This window comes from Apteryx mantelli, chromosome 18 (genome assembly GCF_036417845.1).
Source record: "Apteryx mantelli isolate bAptMan1 chromosome 18, bAptMan1.hap1, whole genome shotgun sequence".
NCBI lineage: Eukaryota > Metazoa > Chordata > Aves > Apterygiformes > Apterygidae > Apteryx > Apteryx mantelli.
Window position 1 is genome coordinate 5,506,094 of NC_089995.1, and position 22,044 is coordinate 5,528,137.

Genomic DNA, 22,044 nt, shown 5'->3' on the forward strand with positions numbered 1-22,044 from the left:
TTAGCAACATAACATCATTTTGAAGAGCTGCTTTAATGGAGGAAACTGAGAAATACACTTAATAAAGCTGCATAGCTTTGACATTCATCATTTCCATACAGATGCAAACGCTCGCCTTACATGTTTTTCAGACTAGTAGATGCAAATTTGCATGTTCTTTTTCAGAGTTGCCCACGGGTTAGTTATAGGACTTTAAGGAAACAGTGAAAACTGTCTTGTTTCTGTTTTCTCTTTGATGTAATGAAATCTTCCAGTTTCGTGGGTTTTTTTAAATATTCAGCCTAAGCAAGATACCATTGCTTATAATCCCAATGTGTAACGCAGGTGCTTATCTTCACCCGTTCAATTGCCGGTGTTAGTACACTGTTAAGTGCACAAGAGTTGTTGGAAAGTAGAACATGCATGCTGTTGTGCTTTTTCTGAACTGTGTGCTCGCAAACCTTCATCTATTTTCCTTTTTTTCCAGGGATACCACCGGCCTCGTCACTACATTGCAACTCAAGGCAAGTTCATTCTTGTATGTCTAAATGCTCGTTAAAACCACTGCTGTTTTAAACTGATGACAGAGCAGTTCCATAGCATGGCATCTTCTGTTCTGGGCAATGCCTGGAAACTTAGGGTGGTACAGGGGTACAAAAAGGAAGGGTGTAGGATGTTCAGAGAGATTTAAAGCATTTGAACGTAAAACCTCAGCTACAGATGTTCCTTAAACTAGGATGATATTTTCCTCCATCACTAGGCAAACTTGGGCCATGACCCCTTCCCCTGCCATTATTTGTCCTCACCTTGATGCATCCTTTCCCCGCAAATGTGGCTTTCACATAAGTGACCCAGTGCTTAAATTCTGCTTCATGACTTCCTCTCTGACTTGTCTCAGTCCAAAAAGAAAAGTAACTTATTAGAGTAAAATTGGGAGTCAGAGGATATAAGGGTACAGGGAACGCAGCTGGACAGAGAAGAGGGAGGGTGGAACATGGGCAGAAGGGGAGAAGGGATCCGTGGGAGGATTTTGTCTACGGTGGCGAAGAGAGGAAGGAAACAAGGTCCGAGAGAAGCTCTAGTCCAATAAACCTCCTGCAAGCACTGGCTGTTGGGCTGTTGGAGCCTGAAAACTTTCTCTCTGGGGGAACTTCAGAAACAGCCTCCTTTCTGCATTTTTCCTCTGCCAGAATTTGTAAATATTAAAGTGTGAAATGGAGGGATTTGAGTCCTGCTGCAAGTACAAATCTCAGCAGAGCCCTAATTACAGAGTCACTAGGGTGCATCCATGTCCCATCGTTTGTACAGGATTACCTAGTGGAGCTGTCTCCGCTATTTACGATACAGCCAGCATCTCTGTTTCCAGCATGCTAGAACCTTAAAATCCCCATGCCAGGAAGGATGAGGTGTCTGATTTCTTAAAGACCCCAATGCCGTTGCCTCTCTGTAACCCTGAAGCACAGAGGGATACTCCAAAGGGAGGAGTGGGACTTCATGGGAACACGGCAATGGATGGAAAACAACTGAAACGGATTGCTGGCATTCGATACACTCTCTTAACATGTCCTTTGGTCTTTTCTCCTGGCCCAGGGCCGATGCAAGAGACGGTGAAGGATTTCTGGAGAATGATTTGGCAAGAGAACTCTGCAAGTGTTGTCATGGTCACCAACTTAGTGGAAGTCGGCAGGGTAAGGATGCCGTTTTCCCAACAGGTAAAGCCAAACCAGCGCTGGGCATGTTCCAGGCATGCGCAGGGAGGGAAGCGCCTCTTGTTTGCTGTAGTTTGTGGAGCGAGGGAATGAATTATGCCACGCGGGGTTCTTCTGTGAAATGCCAGATTTTGTAATACTTAGCTACTTCCCTTCCAGACTAATAAGGATCTTGTTCGTGCTGTAAGTCTGGACTTCAGTAGAGTTATACAAATTTATGCTAGCTGAGGAGCTGTTTCCTTTTTCACTACACAGAGAAAAATGTACTTCTGTAATAATTATTCTTTACCGGTATAATCTTAATACTTCTCTACCCACAAAATTCCAGAGGGACAAGGACATGTGACTTGTGTTGAACCTGATCAAAAGAGCTCTTTGCATGACACTTCAAAGCCTAGAGCTTCTGAAAATTTCAGAGGATCACTATCCCAGGGTAGAATGAGACCATGTGCAGCTGGCACCTGGGGCCACCCGGCAGGGTTGGGTGGCCACCCCAGCACCCACAGCTTCGCTGTCTGTGATTCGGGTGAAATAAGAAAAAATGCTTCTCCCAGCATATTCTCCCCAGTCCTGGTAGTCTTCAGGTTAGGAGCATTCTCAGCCGGAGACTGGAGCGCTTTGAAATTTTGCCGTGAAGTTTGTCACCTCCTATTCCTTTGGTATGAAGACAAATTTAGGTGATGGATTACTCGCAGCCATTAGTAATTCAGCAGTTTTGTGTGTGCTTGCCTTCAGATCTCGTGGTTAAATGCCACCTGGTCCTGCTGATTTGTTGTTATTTATTCTGTGTATTTTATCTTCTGCTGACATCTCAGTTCAGGATAAACTCCTCTCTCTAAAAAGAATTTATGAGGTTAATCATTATTTTTATATTTATTAAAACCTTTCTGATTATGACTGGGACTGGAATATGAAGCTTACCTTTCAGTAGCTAATTGGCTTAGCTTTTAGGTGCTGTTCCAGTCTTTTGTGCTACAGCAGTTAATAACTTGGTAGTTTTTGTAAGCTTAAATAGCCCTGCTAGAGCTTCATAGCCCTGACTTGAATTTCTACTATTAGTTTTGCACGTGACTTCTAAAAGTAGCTAAGCTTGGGATGTATTTCCACGATCACGAGATTTCTTTCTTGAGCCTCAGCTTGGGCACGTCACAGCTGGTAAAATGTCAAATTTGTGTCCACATCCGATAAGGAAAGCTTAGAGTCAAACAAACATAACGTATCAACAAGTATCACATAGTCCCTGTGAACTGAAATTCTGTAGCTAAACAGAGTTCAGAATTACAGTAGTATTTAGAAAAAGCATTTATTTGAGCTAGAAGGATGACTGCCAGGTATTCTGTAAACCTGATATATATATATATTATATTCTGTATATTTTGTAAACCTGATATAAACTATATATATATATACACACATACATATATAAGGCAATTTAAGGAAGATGAGATCAAAGAAGAAAAGCTGAATGAATCCTTTGCATTGATATTCACTGCAGAGGAAGCTGAATAAATGTCCTCCCTGTAGTTTCTCTCTATGGTAGAGGAGTTTTGAGCTAACTTATGTACTAGTTTTTTACATGGTCTGAACACCAGGGGAAAGTCCAATTTGTGTTGAGCTTCAGCTTGAAAGTGGAGTACAAGGTAGGTCAGCGCTGACTCAACTTGAGCTATTTCCTCTCAATATTTTCTTTGTGTCCCCAGGTAAAATGTGTTCGGTACTGGCCAGATGACACAGAAGTGTATGGAGATATTAAAGTCACATTAATTGAGACAGAACCATTGGCAGAGTATGTCATACGCACATTTACTGTACAAAAGGTAAGGAAATCTCCAGTCAGCTGAAATCCTGATACAGCACTTCATTTATCATCTGAAATGTGGACTCTGGGAAACATATCCCGAATCCTCTTGGAAGTGGAGCTGTTAATATTTGGATAGGTTTCACTCCAAAAACCTAAACTTCTGATGTAGCTTCCAGTTTTGTACAAATGATTTCGCATGAACATCTAGATGTAGGCACAAAGGTAGAATCCATAGTGCATAAAGTCTAAATGCATCCAAAAGCCAGCAGGTAGTTGACAACATGCCATGAATAATAACTGCTGTTTTACAGCGGCGAATTACAGATGATAAAAGGTACCTATTAAACTAGATGCAAGGGAGGGTCCCTTTCTGACAGGAAAAAAAATTATTATAAAGGCTTGACTATAAGGCTTATTCCCACATCTGCAGGATTTGGAAGATTTTTGTTATGTTTCATTAGAAATTGGAAGTCTAAATGACAGAGTATTCTAGGTCTGTCCACATCAAAGTGCAAACATTCAGTGAGTTGGTTTAAAGCTTTTCAAAAATTCTCACTGAGTGAACTTCAGCTGAGCCACACTGGGAATATTGTTCCAGGTTTCTAATACACCAGCTCTGTATTTCGTTGAACCACTGAGAAACTTGGTAAGAAATGCTAATGTCAAAGGACGTGTTAATGTCAAAGGACATGCTAATGTCAAAATGCTAATGTCAGAGGACTTGACATTCGTCTCCCCCTGACACTGGATTCCACGTACATTTTCTATATGGTAAAATGCTGTAGCTAACTGACACCTCGTTGTTACCCTTTATGTGTCATATACCCGTGGTGTAGCAATAACCTGGTCTCACCAGAAAGGCCAAGAGATGGGTCCGGGTACCAGTTTCGGCCCATTTCACCACTCGCTGTAATCTCAAGCTGAGATTTTTTGACAGTAGGTGTCAGAAAATCTGCTGTTGCCCGGGACATACCTACTCTGTAAGTTTTAATTCCCCAGTCTGTTGCTTCAGCACCTTTTGATTAACATTAATACTCACTTCATTGAAAAGGATTTGAGAGAGTGACTTGACAGTGGTTTTGGAAATATCGCCAAAGGAGACTGTGAATAAGTGCAGCCCTGCTATGCTGGGACTAAAGTCACCTTGTAAAGTTCCTAATCAGCTCGTGTTGAACTCTAGGACAAGTTTGACTAGGGAGCTGGCGTTCACCTTCGTGGTCCTCAGCTGTGTTACCCCCTTCATTTGTAATTGGAGATGCCGTCTCTTGCTCTTTCACCTTGAAGTCGCTCGGAGTGAAAAGCAGTATATGACACGTTCCTGCACATAATTAGATCTAACTGCCTGTTCAGCCCTCGGTGCCAGGGAAAGGGAGCAGGGGTCAAAATAGGCTGGTTGCAACCTGATGGAGGAAAAACAGTGGCTGTGTTGTCTCCTCAGAAAGGCTACCATGAGATCCGGGAGATTCGGCAGTTCCACTTCACCAGCTGGCCGGACCACGGCGTTCCCTGCTACGCCACGGGTCTCTTGGGCTTCGTTCGACAAGTGAAGTTTCTCAATCCCCCCGAAGCAGGACCTATCGTTGTGCACTGCAGGTACGCAAGTGGTTTGTCTCACCTTTCACTCCATCAGCTTTTTAAGCCTTTTTCCTTTCTCTTCTAGCCCATCAACAGTCAACTACGTCTTGCTTGTTTAAGAGTACAGTTTGTCTCACAAGGAAACAGAGTGGAACCAGGTTCTCAGTTCCAAAGTGGCAGCTCTGGAGCTTAAATGGCATGAACTGGAGGTGATATAAGTAGCTCGGTGAGGGCTATTAGATTGTAGAAAATTTTCGGGTGGCCTGTACACTCTTAGATGCTCGTAGCAGAGCTAGGAAAATGGTGAATAGCTGGGACAGCCATTCGGGTTATTATTTGCAACAAACCTCCCATGGCAGAAGGGACAATGGCTACCAAAAAAGCAGGGCTGCAGACAGGGAGCTTTAAAGCAACTTTGCCTTGCTGTGTCCATGAACACTGCACTGTTGCTTTGTACCTGGGTCAACGGTCTCATCTGCAACGTAGCTCTGTCTTCCTGGGGGTGGATGCCATCCACTGTGCATCTTCGCTTCCTCCAAGCCCAGGATCTGGAAGGGGAAATTCAGCCTGAAAATCTGCTCAGTGCCTCCCAGCTAGGAAATGAAAGGCAGATGCCTGAGGAAAACTGCTTTTTTTTTTTAACAACTGTGAAAATTGAGACTGTTGAATTGCACACTCGCTAACGCAGGCTGCTGCTGTTACTGTTGTGGGCTCCTCTGCACTGCCTTTTCCCAGCTGAACTTAAAGCCCTGCTGTGCAAGGCACTTTATAAATATGTAGGAAAGTGTCCCTGACGTGAAGAGCTAAGTCTGAAATGCAATCAGACATGCTAATGATGGGAGAGCAGGGAGACGCGCACAGACTGGCGTCAGAGCCGGGAAGGGAGCGCAGGTCTCCCGACTCGGACTGTCCTAATAATTACCAGGTTTCTGCACCAATTTGCAGCATAAAAAAGTTTGGGGGAGGGTTTCTGCTGGATTGGATCAGGGGATTATATGATCTGTTATGGGGATGATATACTGAATTGGAAGATGGTAACAGACGTCAGAAAAAACTTAGCGTTGGATGTGCATAAACATCCTTTTCTCAGCCTCACAGTGAAAACAGTTGCTTTTGTAACCCATCAGTGAAGTATACGCTTATTATTTTACGATCTCAAATGCCAAGAAAGACTGGTGCCACAGCAGAGTTGGAGTTTGTAGCAGCTACTTCTGCAGTGCTGTGACCACAGCTAAGTGCACTGGACCTATAGAGGAGATGGGGGTGCAGCACGAGCCTCGAGAGCAGAGCTAGCTGTCCCAAAATCTCACCCCAGATCAATCCACCAGCAGTTACCTCGTAGCACCAGGCTGTGGGATCAAGAGGAGAGAGAGAATACATCCCAAAACCACTTTAGAAAGGAAAATCTAGTAAATCTTACCTTTTTTTTAGTCTCTTTTTTCAGCAAGCAGTGAATCAGATTTATAATAAAATACAGCTAAGCCCCAGGAGCTGGCAGAAGGGAATTCTTCCACAGCTTAGGGCTTGAATTTACTTCCTTGGAGCTGTGACATGGGTCTGGCCTTGGAAAGATTCATCGTCACCCACAAAGCAAGGAGAAAATTTTCATCCTTCACATTTTAATGAATAAATGCCATTTCCTCTCTGTTATTTATCTGCTTTCGAATTTTAATGACTTGCTTTAAGTAGTAATTACCAAATTCTCCCTACCGATGCCTTCCTGGATAATGCTACTGTTCGATATTTATGAAGTGCCAGGGTCCTCTAAATATAGAAATGTTATAACTATTTGTTAAAATTCTGAAAAGCTGAGAGATAAAGGGAGAGGAAATGCCGCTTATTCATTAAAATTCTGCAAATGAAAAATATCTTCTCTCTATTCAGCAGTTGATTAATCTGGTCCATTAATTTATGGTCATTCATATCTCTTTGCTCTCAGCTCTGCTGGAATTTCATGCAACTGAAGTTTCCCTGATTCTAGCTGAGTTTTCCTTCTTCCTCCAGAGTAGCGTGAAGACTTCCTCCTCTCTCTGTCCTTCCCACCTAAACGGCTTGGATGATTTCCCAGGAGGGAAGGGGGGCACAATGACAACACAGTGGAGATGACAACATAGTAGGAGATGACCCAGTTCTCACAAACAGCAGGAGGTTCTAAAATGAAGTTTTTTAGTAGCCTTGAGCTCCTTTTTCTACAACTTTACAACCCGCCCCTCAAAATCACCCTGTTCTGGACCCAAAAGCTCTCTGATGCAAAAGGGAAAGGAGATGTTTGAGGTGGAGGACTGAGCATCTTTCATCAGGCCCACCTGGGTAAATGTGCGTGCTTTCTAAAAAGCCCATGAAGAAAAAAGAAAAGAAAAAAAAAGCTTTGAAAAGCTTTTTTTCTGGAATTGTATCTATTTGCGACCTGGAGGTTGCTCTCCTGTGTCCTTTGTGCTGACAGATGTACAGCTACACAGGCCTGTAAAGTCATGATGAATACTTTCTTCGAATAATTTTTCTGTTAATGTTCAAGAAAACAAAGCTATTTTTTTTCTCCTGCTGCCTGGGTCCTTTCCCCTTGGAAGAAATTTTTCACCTCCTTCTCTTAAATGCTAGGCTGATTTAGCCACACACCAAAATCAACCCATTAGAGAGAGAGGAGCAGCTTCCAAGAGAAGACAGCTGTGTCTGCGCTACAGTTATTTTCTCCTCCTCAAAGCCCTGCCTCTCCACGGTCCGTTGATCATGCAGGCTTTAATTGTTTTTTTTTCTTCTTCTTCTTTTTTTAGTGCTGGGGCCGGGAGAACAGGGTGCTTTATTGCCATTGACATCATGCTTGACATGGCGGAGAACGAAGGCGTGGTAGATATATTTAACTGTGTGCGAGAGCTGCGCTCCCAAAGGGTCAATTTGGTACAGACGGAGGTAGGTGCCAGCACATCTCCTCTTACAACGTACCGCTTTCCTGTCAGCTCCCCGGCTCGCCAGGAGCCCAGCAATTCATTAAGTCGAGGCTGGCTTCCACTGTGCTGTGATGCTACAGGACTGTCTCCGGCTAACCATGGCCAGCTGTGCCCTCAATCGCATTCATGGGCATCTCCTAAACGCCTCCAAGACAGGAGGGCAAATCTTGAAGTTCAGGCCTTGGCGAGGCTGTTTAATTCTGTTCTCACTTTATAAAAGAACTCGCTCGTGAATCCTCTCCTGTCTCCTTCATAGGTATAGTGCAGACTTGGGTAGTACCCATTTTATATCAATGACAAGCTTAAGAAATGAGTGAAACATCCTCGATTTCAGCTTTGAGGTCCTGATTAAGCAAGCTGCTCCATCACATATGTTTCGTAGCTGCACAGACTTCCAGGGAGCTGCTGTCGTACTACAGAAGTTTTACATATGTGCTTTAATACCTTCCCTTCTTGAGGGTCAAGGCAATAGTCTGGAACAGAGCAGGACTTTTAACTCAGCTGGGCTTCATATCGCATGTGTAGTTCAGGAAAGAGCTTTATGCGCAATACCAGGCATCTCCGAAAGTCAATTAGAAAAGATAGATGGAGCAGACCTGCTAGTACAGTTGTTAGTGTTGCAGGTGGTGTAATACGCCCTAGCCACAGTCCTTCCGTGACGGCAAAGGGAGCGTTGCCTCGTGCTTGCGAACAGAAAAGCTTCGCACGCCGATTTCCTACTGGGCCCTCTCCCATTTTGTCCAGGCATTCAGAGATTGGTGACTTCGCATCATGCTTTTAAATTTGAAAGGAATACGAGGCTTCATGTTCAATGATGGGTGAAATATGCTCCGAAAGCTGTCACATTGCACACTGTGTAATTTGCACGTGAAACAGAGCCAGATATGCATATCGGGCATAAAGGAAAAAAAGACAACCTAGATTATTTAACTTGACTGTGATATTTCACGATCTGTGTTGAAAATATGATTTTAATGTCTTGTCCCCTGCACTGTCCAGGAGCAGTATGTGTTTGTCCACGATGCCATTTTGGAGGCATGTCTCTGTGGCAACACGGCCATTCCAGTCTGTGAGTTCAGATCCATATATTACAACATCAGCAGACTAGATCCGCAGACCAACTCCAGCCAGATAAAAGATGAATTTCAGGTAATTCCTTACGCCTGTCTCAGTCGTTGCAGTTGGTGTATTAAATGTGTGTTTAATCGATTTCTTTTTACTGTTTGACAATTTCCAACAGAGCAGAGAAGGGGGACACTGAGCCAGGGGCTGATTTCAGGTGATTTTTGTTGGGTTACTGCTGGATCAGGTTGAGGTTCGTGTTTAAGCGTAGGCTTTTCAGCCTTCGGCAAAGAAAAATTTCCCCATCTCTTTGAAAGAGCAAGGGTATTAATTTTCACAGATAACGTTGGACTTTCTCATTCCAACAAATATATTGTTGTTCATTTAGTTCTGTAATTTATGCAGAAACATTTATGCCTCAAGGTCCCTTATTAACTGGCTCTTGGCTTATATGCTGTTCCCGAGTCCTGACTAGTCGTTCAACTTGCTAACGTCCTTTCATACAAACGAGAAAGTGAGCAGTGAACATTATTTTTTCTAGTACTAATTTTCAGCAGACTGAAACCCTTAGTTCACTGTGCACTTTCTCACAAATACCTGGTGGCCAGAACTGAAGTGACATATCATAAAACTCACAACTAGTGGAGTAGTGAGGTTTGCCTGGGGCAAGCGATGAAACAGGGGCCGCTCTGTCTTCTGCTAATGTCATTGCTCATCCCATCCTAATAAACCGAGACTTAGGACCCAGTGGCCGTGAGCCAGTTGTACCTCTTGCACAGGAAAGGACTCTCTCTCCAGAACAGTGAACTGAACTTGCCACTCTTATTCCTGAGATATTTGTAAATTCTTTCAGGATTTTCAACCAGCTCCAGTGTGTGTGTGTGGAAAAACATAATATTGTGACAAATTTGGGGCAAGGTGCTGTTTGTTAAGGCCGTTCTTAATCAATGGTAAAAAGATGGAGAACCCTCTAACTGTAGATGTCCCTCATCCCCCAGCAAAGTGTCTTCTGTAGCAGTAGAATAACTTCTGGAAGCCTCAGTGTGGGTCAGATGCCTCTGCTGCTCCACAGCTTTTTCTCCTTCTCTACACAAAGGGATAATTTGTTTTTTGTTTGAAACCTTACAGACGAACATCAGGGTTAGTACAGTGAGATAAAAATTGTGGATCCCAGCTGATGGCAGTTCAAGTAAAAAATCTGGTTTTATCCTGTGATATCAGATCTGTAAAAATGTTTCTGGTTCTGGATGCCTGGCATGAAGGAACCAAAGCCTAACTTTATCAAATTCTGTTGTGCTATTAAAAAAAAAAAAAAATGACACCGCTCGCTGTGCTTATTTTGTCATGATATGAGACAAGATTTGTCGCTCGTGTGCTTGTTCTTTTGAGCTGCCAGGGGCTGGCAGCTCCTATGGGAAGGAAAAGCTTGTCTGTACTTTGCATAAGAGGTTTGTTCTCTGTCTAGTTGTAGAATGCTATTTTTACAGGATTTTAGCTTAGAGCGTTCTTCAGCCCTAAATGCCTGGTTTCAATGCGGAGCACGTTATCTCATGCTACAATCTTTATGAACCAGTCGATCTAACTATAGATCTGTTAGTAATCTGTATTATGTTGGTCCCGCTGGTCCTCAGGTAAGACTGGATGGTTTTCTCACGTAGTACACGTTGCCCGAACATACAGCAGCTCCGCTCAGAAAGCTTTCAGAATCCAACTAAGCACAAAAACAAGGGAGAGAGGGGAAGGACTTGAAGTAGAGGGGTAAATCGCTAACACATCGCCTGCCTACTCATTTGCACTGTCAGAGGTTTGCGATTTCATGTGGCTCCCTCTTCCCGGCTGCCTGCTTTCCACTTCTGGGCAAAGGAACTTCTACGTGCAGCCTACATAATGTAGAGTAGCCATATTATTTCAAGTTCTATACTTTATGCTTTCTTGCGTATTAGATTGTTTGACCTTCCTCATTTTTCCATTCATAACCTCTCTGTGGCAGAAGTCAAGCTCTGTGTAAGAATTTTTGGCCCCTAAATTTTTGTGTGTTCATCTGATGGTTGCAAAGGAGTTCACTCTATTAATACATGGAGTTGATTCAGGAAAGGGCACATGACAGTTAAAAGTAGAATGGCATCAAATCGCCTCTGATCTACCAAGGCTAAAGAGACTGTTAAAAATGCATTCGCTTTGATTTGCTGTTCCCGACCCCTGCTAAGCTCCCTGGACTGGTTTGTCAGGAGGCCCCCACAATGGTTAACACAAAAGAAAACTAGATTTAAAGAAACACATTCCATCACACTAAAGAAACACCATCCATCATGATAAAAGACTGACAGCCAGACCCCGGAGATGTGGTATGACTAGGTAAGGGAAGCGTCCTATGCATCTCTCCAAAAGGAAAACAGCGATCTAAATAATATAGGCAACAACTTATCTTTCTCATGTTAAAAAAAAAATATATATATATATATACATATTTTTATATCTATTGTTAAGATAAATCACCTGGGAACCACCAGAGGGTTTCAACCTGGCCTTGCCTGCTGGGTAGGCCAGGTCATTACTCACCGTACTTCTGCACAGGATCCCACCAAAGAGGGAGAAGTATGTGTGATTCCACCCTAGAGATGGTGTAAACACAAGGAAGTTTCACTCAGTGACAGGGACAAAGCTGCAATTTGTAGCTGTGACAGCTGTTTCCTATCTCGAGGAAGGAACAGAAACGTTATCTAACTGCTGTGGGATTTTAGAGCTGGGAATTGTTAAAACTTCTGTAGATGAAATCCCTAAGGGGAAAAAAAAAAAGATCTTAGAAGGTGTTTAGTGCCCTTAATTTATGCTAGACTTAGGGTGTTTGGAAGAGCCCCTCAGGAGCACATGCAAAACTTCCTGTATTATAGCAGCAACAAGCTCCTCGGTGCTTATTCTTTTCCATATTCTCTGGGATCCCAAAGATCTGCTATTCTAAATAGCTTTAAAATAAGCTAACTGTGTAGAGGACATCTTTTTTAGAGGTGATTCAAAGATACTCAGCCTGCATCTGTCTGTCTTTCCCTTCTCCCCTCCCCTTTTCGCAGACTCTCAATATTGTGACGCCACGTGTTCGGCCAGAAGACTGCAGCATCGGGCTTCTGCCAAGGAACCACGACAAGAACCGCTGCATGGATGTGTTGCCCTTGGACCGGTGCCTGCCTTTCCTCATCTCTGTGGATGGTGAATCAAGTAACTACATCAATGCTGCACTCATGGATGTAAGCAGCGCTGTAGAGTCCACACTGGTCCTAGTTTGCTTTGAGTCTGTTCATTCTGTCTCTCTCTCTTTTTTTTTTTTTCCTGGGAGAAGTGGATCCAAAGCAAAAGGTATTTTTTTTCCTGCGTTTTTTTGGGCTGAAGTCTCAAAACCAGAGCAAAGCCACATGAATTTTGTCACCTTCACAGAAATGCAAAAATGGGTCACGTAGACTCTGGTTTATCACAATACTTTGTAGTTTTGTGTGGAAATAGTGTGGAAAATTTTTGACTAAGAAGCCCATCAGCGTGCAGTCTGGGGTTACACCTTAGAAAGGCAGATGGACAAAGAAGTGGTAGGGCAACTCTTCCCTTGCACTGATTGATGTGTAAGTTGGAAGAGAAATGTTCACCAGGAGGAACTGCCAGGTCAGCTTTTTGTAAAGAATAGTTTGCGGTGTGGAGAGAGTGATTTATTTGAGCCTATGTGGTTAGGACTATGGGAGTGCAGGGATCAGATGTGCAAAAAACTTCAGGGCTGAAGGATATGAGTTAAGCTGATGTGAATCTGTCTGAAGGCATTTTCCCTTGCTGTGTTTATAGGCTAGAGTCTAGCAGGGCAGGTCATTTGTGTATGGTGAATTACGTTGATGGTTTCTTTTTTACTAAGATACCTAACTGCCTTTGCACACAGATGCCTATAAAAGACCCTAATTATTGCAGTTGGAGTATGTGTAAATATGATCTAGGGTGAAGTGTCATCATTTTTTTTCAAGTAATGTTGAATATGATCAGTCTTTTTAAATTTTGTTCAGTCACTCATTCTTTGGGGAACAGTGATACTCCTGTATTTAAGAGGTTAAGTCAAATGGTCATGGAATGGACCTTAGATTTTTTTCGGAAAGGTTTTGATGTTTCCATTGCAAATGTGCCTGAGGAAACAGTTTTTCTTTTGTTTTTTTTTTTCTTTTTAATGTGTTTTGTGCTTTGGCAAATCTGCCGAAGCACAATCCATTCTCCTCTGATTTCTCAGGGCTTGTGAATGTGCACATTTCAGCCTGCATTACTTCAAACTTGCATTTCCCTTCCCTACAAAATTCCTGCCAATTAATATTTTTTGTGTAAGGAGATGTTTCACCTGTCATTGATATTCAGCCACCTATGATGTCCTCTGACACTCATTTATCCTTTCATAGAGGAATCAGTAGCTCCTGACATAGTCACGTAACAGCCTAAATCCCAGATCCTCCTGGGCTGTTCCTGCTGGGGACAGACCTTGCAATTCTTTGTTTTCCAGTTGCTTAACATCTGCAGTTTTGTACTGAGCATGGACTCTGCAAGAGACCGTCTATCCCACCTAGCCTTGAAGTAGCATTTGTTCTTCCCTTGTGTGAAGACTGGCATGTCCTGGGGAACACTTGGCCACATGGACCCCCAATGCTGATCATTTTATTTACCACTCCCTTACAGGTTTCTCATGTTTATCTTTTTTTCACTTCTCTCCCGATTCTTTCTTGAGTTGCAGGATGCCCTGCATTTTACATGAAGGTTGTGATGGAAGAAGTAGTAGAGCAGGAAGGGTAATGGTGCACCTAGAATGGTTACCATTGGGTTTCCAAAGGGTTTGGAAGCATAAATCTCCAGCTGTTGTCTCAGGAAAACAGTCTGGCAGGCTGCTCAGGACTGTGTTCACCAAAATTAGTCTTAGACACAGAAGGCCATTTGGACCTGCTTCCAGAGCCATTGAGGCTCTGGAGGAGAGAGGATCCCTCAGAAGGTGAAGCACTTCATCTGGACTTCCAGTTCGAGCCGTGCTGAAGACTGTCTCAGTCTGTTAGCTGCAGAGCCCTAAGAAACTGGCCTCTTGTGCCTTGAGTTAGCTTTTGGGAATACCCATACCAGTTAGCTCCCAAGAATACCAGTTAGGGACCTGTACCGACCACCACCCAGTCCAGGCACTCAGCTCCATCCTTTTGTTGTTCATTTGAAGAATGAGGATAAGGATGAATGAACCAACTCAATTGAAAGAAAAAGTATTAGCCTACACGCTTTCTGGATTTGAGCAAAACCTTCTCTGAGAGCAGGGCCAAAGGGCTGCTGCTGTCCGCAGAGGACAGAAATTCTACCCAGGAGATTTCAAGACTCCCGGCCTTTTCTCTTCACATCCTCTGTCCCTTTCAAGTCAACAGACCTTGGGGTCTTTGCTGTGACAACCATTCAGTGTCACGTTTGCGTCAGCAAAATGCCTTGTTACGAAGAAAGGTGAAAGGCCGTCCCTCTCCCTCCCCTAAAGCAGTTGAACATGCTTCTTAAGCAAAGGGGCTGTACCCACGTGTCTGATTCATGCCATACAGAAGTGCTAGTAGGTTTGTATTTAACTCACGTCTTGGAGAAAGATGGAAGTATTTTCTTTCCAAGATCGTACCAATGCTCTCTTACATGCCTAATTAAGATCTCCGTGTGTCAGCTTCCTTCCCTTTAAAACAGGACAGGGAGGCTGACTCCTCGCTTAGAGCAAAGAAACAGGTGGGCTGTGTTTCTTTTTTCTCCTACTGGCAAAACCCACAAACGGATAATACCTTCAACCGACTGTTCAGCCAATTATGCAATCTGCTATATCGGTGCATAATGAAATAAATTAGCAGAAACGTTACCGTGTTCTTAACTCTAGGGTTTGCTTTTGGAGGGGAGGATGAAGGCAATAAGTTTCTCCATTTTATGTACTGCTCTGTTGCCTGTCTTGATCTGTACAACATAGCTTTAAATCCATATTGGTGCTCCTAGGTTTGAAATGCAGAGTAGGAAGAAAGAGGAAAATCTGTTGCAGACTGGTGGTTTCCCAACAGTTTTCCTTTCCCATCTCTTTACTTCATTCCCCATCACCCTCCTCGCCCGTGTGCGCTCAGAAGCATGTTGCAGCCACCCTGTGAACTTGTTAGAAAGGTGCAGAACGTGCGCGGCACCCTCTTCCATCCCCAAAATAGTCTGCTTGGCACTTCCACCCACAACTGGCTCCTGTGGAGGAGAAACTGCAAACCCTAACAACTGTCATCTTAATACTTTGGGTATTTCTTTCTTTCTGTGTTGTAAAACCAAAATCTTAATTTGTCTTTTACCAAGCGTTATTGTTCCTTTTGATTCAAGTCTGCTTCGCGGTCGTACGGCACAGAGGGTCGTGCGGGTTGTGGGCTCACCCAGGCGTTGCCCGCCGCAGCGGGAAGGCGATAACGCTCGGAGCCGGTCCCCGTTGCTCCGCGATGTCGGCGTGCCTTGCGGAGATGCCCGAACGCGGCCCCGTGGAGCCTGGGCGCACCGTTCCCCTCCCTTTGCGGCCCGGGAGGCTGGAGGGCTTCCTCGAGGAGGAGGAATAGCGGCAGCCGTCGAATGCCGGTCTGCCAGACTCTGAATACTGCCCCACGTGCTCTTAGGGGATGTCTGTAAATCCAGACGAGCCGTTTCTGTGGCACTGTGCCACCAGGGAGCTATAGCAGACGGGGGACTAATCCCTTCTGTAGTTCCTAGAGGCCCCAGCAGCAGAAAGGATAACATTTTGCTTCCAGCTATTTTCTTGCTAATTATTAATATTACTAGTAGTAGTAGTAGTAGTAGTAGTAGTAGTAAGAGTAGAATTAGAATTATTTGCTGAGTCTCAAAATATAAATAATTGATTTGGGTAATCTCTGCTCTTGTGACACTCCTTTAATGAAATGTCTTCATTGGGAGCAAAAGAATCCCATTATGAGACATTCATTCATTGCACGGCGATAACAAGGAGAAGGATATGTGATTTGTATAATCTGGTTAAATGGCTCAGATTGCCTAGCCATAGCCTCCTGGGTATAATATTCGTCTGAATAAAAGTTGATTGAATTTTTTTTTTAACTAATCTTATTCTTTTGTTAGAGCCACAAGCAACCTGCTGCCTTTATTGTAACCCAGCACCCTCTGCCCAACACCATAGCAGACTTCTGGAGGCTGGTGTTTGATTATAACTGCTCCTCCATCGTGATGCTGAATGAGATGGACACAGCACAGGTAAGTGATTTGTTTGTCATTTCTGTTGTGTGACTTTCTCCTCAAATCCAAAAGATTTTGAGGGGAATCTCTGCTGCCATTTTCTTGTGGTTAAAAAAAAAAAAATACAAAAGGGGAACTGGAAAGGAATAAATAAGGTTTTAGCGTACAATGAAGGATAAAGGCCAGATCCACAAAGATATTAAGGTGCCTGGCTCCTGCTAAAGCGGCTCATTCTCATTGCAGTTAGCAGGGATTAGCTGTCTAAGTACGTTGTATTTGCAGGCCTGTGACTCCCTCCCAAACCTGCTTTCTTCTCTTTCTTATTTTCCTTTTCCTTTGGTTCAGAAAAATGTAATTTCCTACCCAGAACCTCAGTGTCTTCGTGCTTGCCCATCACTTTCTGAGATCCCAACTAGAACTGCAAGAGCGCAGTCAGCAAGCCTGTTCCCGTGGCATTCCAGAAGAATGGAAGCAAGAGAGATGCTGAAATCATACTGAAGGAGCTTAAGAGCCTTTTCCCTGAGATTCCCAATGAAATTCTATAGGGTAGAGAAGTGTAGTTAGTCGATGTAGTTTCTGGAGAAGCATATGATGCTATGTTTTGGGTTTTTTTTTCCTTTCCGGAGTCGTGTGCGAGTTGATTTCTTACCGAACATAACGTTATTTCAGAAGTAGGTCTCGCTGGGTGAGGAGTAGTTCCCGTTCCTTCTGTACCAGAATTTCCAGCCACCTTGCTGATGAGTGGCAGAAGATAACAGCTTTCAAAAAAGGGTAATCATGCAATTTGTATAAAGAGTGCATTTGGCATTGCTAATTCATCCATTACAGCACTCGTTAAACAAGAGGAGAAGAACCCTCAAGTACTTGGTACTTTATGGCTTAATTTTTCATTTGTCTCTTCGCTGCCTTCAGAATCTTACCACACTCAAAGACAGCGAGATTATTGGGCCCTTTTTTTGATGGTAATGGAGAAACCAATCACACTTTCGCTGAGGGGATCTCCCTTCAGGGTGAGCGCTGTGGGATTTCGTTTCGATGCGCAGCCGGAGCGCTGCGTTCCAGCCTTTCTGCCGCGGGCTCTCCAGGCGGCCAGTGCCCGAGTCCTGACGCTCCGTGCGAGGAACCCGGGACCCTGTGCGTTTCATACCGTCGATCAGGTTCTCCCAGCCTGCTTCTGAGTCTTGGCGTTGGATCCGTACACGGATTTCATCTTTTTCTTTTTTCCTGCTGGAAACTAGACACACTTTCTCATGCTTTGTTTTCGGAAAACAGGAAATTATCAGCCTCAGACCAGTGTTGTTCTTGTTGACTATCTCTGTGCACAAGACTTTACCTGCCTTGTTTTTCATCTTGGCAATTTCAGTTTTTAAGAGAGAATTTGTAGGCACAGAAAAGGAGATTCGGCAATGCACAAAGCCCGTTTGACAGTTACCTAGCACGGGGTCAACTAGCTCAGGTTTGCAGCCAACGCCAAAAACATACTCCTCGCCCTGGAAGTAAAGGATGGTTGTAAAGTTTATATGAGCTCTCAAGGCATGGTGTGGAAGTTCGATACCAGTTGTGAAGTGAGGTTTCTGAAAAGGAAACTCAGCTGTCTTACGCTGTAGCGCTTGCGCTGTCATCGTATGACAACATCATCATCATCTCACTGTTCATCATTACCTAATCTGAGCCCTATACCATAACTATTACCAAATTGCTGGTCTGCAGTTGCATGCAAATACCATACTAGTGCACTTGAATGGGGTGTGCTCTGCTCGTGGGGATGCAGACAGCTGGCTTGAAAACACAAACACAGGAATCGCTTACGTAAAAGCTGTGGCTGGAATGAAGAGAAGAGTTAAAATAAATAGAGAAGTAAACCTGTAGTCCACTCTGCAGTAAAAAAAATGCAAATAAACCCATTTAGAGTTCAGAGAACATAGCAGACCATTTTAAGCACTGTGTAAAAGTATGCATATGGGTAGATGGCCATTCACAGGCCTGCTTTGTGGAAAGCAGATTTGTAATATTAGGACAGATCTTTCTCTTCTCTGTCCGATGCACTTCGAGGTGGTTTCCTAAAGCATCTGTGCAGCTCAGATCTCCTTACCTATCGGACAAGTGCTTTGAGAGGAGATCGGTAGGCTGCTTGACAGTCTGAATGAGGGGTAAAGACAGCCTTCAAAGGAGGACTTGTTTATGTGCTCTTGGCTTACTTTTTAATCTTGCAAAAGTACCAAGGGCAAGGATGCGTAAGATTGCATGACTATCCCACCCAAATTTAATCCCATATGATCAAGGGAATAATGGGAATGCAGAATTAATGCAGTGGCATGCACACACTTGACGTCATTACTGAGTATGATTGAACTTGAATAGTTCGAGATCAAGTTCAGATGAGCATCTGGGGGTTTCAAAACTTCTCAAAAATTACACTTGAAAATAGGAGGAAGAAAGCACAAAGAAATACAATCTCAGCAGGAACTGCTAATGAGATCTCATACAAAATATTTTTTTGCCACAATCTATTTCCAGATGGATTTCACATACTTAGATTAAAATCTGTGTGGTTAGGATTTTTTTATACTTTCAATTCAGTAACATCAGCATGAGCAAAGATTGTGCATTTAAAAAAAAAAAAAAGAATTCCAGGATTGGTTACAGATTTGAACTGGATATAAATTTGAATGGAAAGAAGACTTACCATAAGGTTCCTTGTTAATAGTTAATGTGCTTTCTGTTTCTTGTGGTGTTTTCACTAGCTCTGCATGCAGTACTGGCCGGAGAAGACATCCTGCTGTTATGGCCCCATTCAAGTAGAGTTTGTTTCAGCAGACATTGATGAAGATATCATCAACCGGATATTCCGGATCTGCAACATGGCCAGGGTAAGATCAGTGAAATACGAGTTTGCTCATTTATTCTGTGAAATATATTTTAGCTTGAGGAAGAGCCAGAACTAAGAGTTGTGGTTTAGAGATGCTGAATCTCTCACCTAGGAACAGGTTTCCAGTGCAAAATTTAGTAGCTACTTCCTTTAATTAACATTTAGTTACATCAGTCTACATTAGTAAGATGCTCTTGGCCGAGAGCAGCAAGCGGATGATACGAGCTGGAAACCTGCGTTTAATGGAATGCATTTTCTGTGTGTATTTGAGAACAATTAATCACCTAGTAGCCAACGTAAAACCATCAATATTGTAGGAAGTAAACTAGGATAATGTCAACTGCTCTCCGTCTGTCAGCCACTATGCAGGACATTTACAGTAGCTTTGTCTCTGAAGACAGATGCAGTGTTTACTGGCTGGACTGGCATTCCCAGTTGCCGCTGTTTCCCATAAATAAGCAACTGCCATTTCTGCAAGCAGCTTCTTGTCTGCCTCCTGCAGCCCCAGGGTGGCTGAAATGGTACTGACAAAGTTTATCTGCGCGCTGGACCCAAGCGATGCAACTTAAGGGCTGCAGTGGCCTTGATTTCAGCAGATGATTTTTCACTCAGTAATTGTTTCCCAGATTGATTATACCTCTATTTTTTTTCTTTTTTTTAATCAGAAACGGAAACAGGTTCCAGAAATTACATTTCCTTCCTATTTAACGCATCAGTCTCTGATTGTGCGGTAGACTCTATGCAGCAATTCAGTTATGCCGTTACAGATTGAACCCTGTGGTCCATTTACATGAGTGGATAAATCAGATACATATTCACCTTGCCAATATCCCAAGGCAGCTGCCTGTGAACTGGGGACAGCCCTGACAATAGGTAGCTAATAACACTAAGCCTCTGTGGCTCCCACACTGCAAACTAGCGAGCAAATGCAGAGCTTTCAGGGTGGCTGCTGTAAATTCACGGCTCTCTGCGCCCATCTGTATTCAACAACAGCTTTGCTAAAATCTGTATGAGGCTCCTTTCCTTCTGTGGTCCCCAGAGATATTCTGAGGGTGCTCAAGTGGCACAGCTAACCTCCAGCGCAGGCTTCCAGGAAAGACATATCTGATCTCTCCTTCCAGTTTGATGAGACTTGCTTCTCTATTGTAAACAGCACCTCGTTTTTGCCCAGCTCTGTAGTATCTGAGATCACCATTATTTCCAGGCTTTTGCAAAGTCCTTGTTCCCCACTGTGTCAGGTATCCAGAGTGAAGGTTGCTGACACTGATGACGCCAAATTCGGAGGGACAGTGCTTCATCACCAGTACACCCTGCTTTACCCTCTCTCTGCTTTTTGACCCATTTCATTTGTCATCTTGAAAATGCTATTTATTTTAGCCCCAGGATGGATACCGTATCGTTCAGCACCTGCAGTACATTGGCTGGCCGGCATACAGGGACACCCCTCCTTCCAAACGCTCCCTCCTGAAGGTGGTCAGACGGTTGGAGAAGTGGCAGGAGCAGTACGACGGGAGGGACGGACGCACTGTCGTCCACTGCCTGTAAGTCGGACGGGAAAATGCTTGCGACCTTGCGTGTGCTGTCTGACGAGCGCTGATTATAGATCTGGAGATCTGGTGGGCTGCCAGGCTTCCGCTGGGGAAAATGAAGTTAAATTACATTTGCAATACAATTCAAGTTGAATATTGTGCTACAGCCTAGCATCCTGGCCCAGAGGCTTACCGAGCGTGATGAGGAGTCGCTGAAAAGGCTCTGCTGCTTTGTGTCGTGTAAATGGGGATTTAGGTGGACCTCATGATTGCAGCCCAGACCCCCAGAAGCAGCAGTGCCAAGTGTCCAGCCCTGGTCACGGCAGGGCTTCTCCTGTTGCGTGGCCAGGTCAGTGGGAGCAGCGCTGGGGTCCTGGGGCTGTCTGCCGCCGCCGGGGATCGACTTGGTCCTTCCACCCCATCTCACACTGCGCTGCTGCCGTCCGTTATTTCCACTGCTTAGGCCCTGGCTAGCTTTACCTATTGCCTCTTTCCTTCTGCACCTAGGAACGGCGGGGGACGCAGTGGCACCTTCTGTGCCATCTGCAGCGTGTGTGAAATGATCCAACAGCAAAATATCATCGATGTGTTCCACATAGTGAAAACGTTGCGGAATAACAAATCCAACATGGTGGAGTCGCTGGTAAGCTCGGTTCCTGCGCCTTGCCCACCCAGCCTAGGCAGGGGCACGTCAGGGTAGCTAAAGAGCTGCCTGGCTTAGCTTGGTGAACCAAAACCAGTCTTCGTTTAACGCCATCAGAATTAAAGCCAGTCCCGTTGTTAGCACATACGATGAATCGGCGGGTTCTCCTCCTTCTCTCCCCGAGACGAGGGGGAGCGATGAATAGTGCCTCCCGCATCCAGCTGCCCCCAGGAGCTTAAAGCCCCAAGCCGTGTCCCCGCGGCTGCGGGGCGGGCTGGGAGTCCTCCTCCTGCGCACGCGCAGCGCCCAGAGCTAGGCATGCCTCGAAACCGGGAAGGGGGAGCAGCCCCACCCCAGGGCCTTGCTGCCTGCAGCTGAAGAGATTAAACTGTCCTGAGTTCAAGCATCTCAACTGATCAAACCGAGCTCTTGCCTCCAAGGCGGTGCCTGCGATGAGGGCATGGAGGAAATAACGAATAGCCTGTGTCCTGCCTGCCTCTTCGGGTATTTCTCCCTCCTGTTGACTATAACATCTCTTAGTAACATGCATTCAGCATCCCGTAGAAATGCAATTAATGTTTGCCTGCTCCTGCCGAACGGTATAAGTAAGGGAGAGGGGGGTGGTTCTCGTCAGCGTGTGGAACGAGGCTCTGGAAGAGTTCACCTGTGTCCTTCTGCCACCGCTTTCTGCTCTCT

The 22,044-nt window shown here is 44.4% G+C and overlaps 1 protein-coding gene across 1 annotated transcript in view; it reads left to right on the forward strand.

Annotated features, from left to right (window-relative positions):
- The window catches only part of PTPRT (protein tyrosine phosphatase receptor type T), a 342,887-nt gene that overhangs the window by 319,923 nt on the left and 920 nt on the right, over positions 1-22,044 (forward strand). Inside the window, exons 20-30 of the mRNA XM_067307983.1 lie at positions 467-503; positions 1,570-1,667; positions 3,389-3,505; positions 4,928-5,082; positions 7,836-7,971; positions 9,009-9,158; positions 12,140-12,313; positions 16,194-16,325; positions 19,052-19,177; positions 20,554-20,717; positions 21,213-21,348. Coding sequence (XP_067164084.1) covers positions 467-503; positions 1,570-1,667; positions 3,389-3,505; positions 4,928-5,082; positions 7,836-7,971; positions 9,009-9,158; positions 12,140-12,313; positions 16,194-16,325; positions 19,052-19,177; positions 20,554-20,717; positions 21,213-21,348 — 1,425 coding nt within the window. The remainder of the gene's footprint in view (positions 1-466; positions 504-1,569; positions 1,668-3,388; positions 3,506-4,927; positions 5,083-7,835; positions 7,972-9,008; positions 9,159-12,139; positions 12,314-16,193; positions 16,326-19,051; positions 19,178-20,553; positions 20,718-21,212; positions 21,349-22,044) is intronic.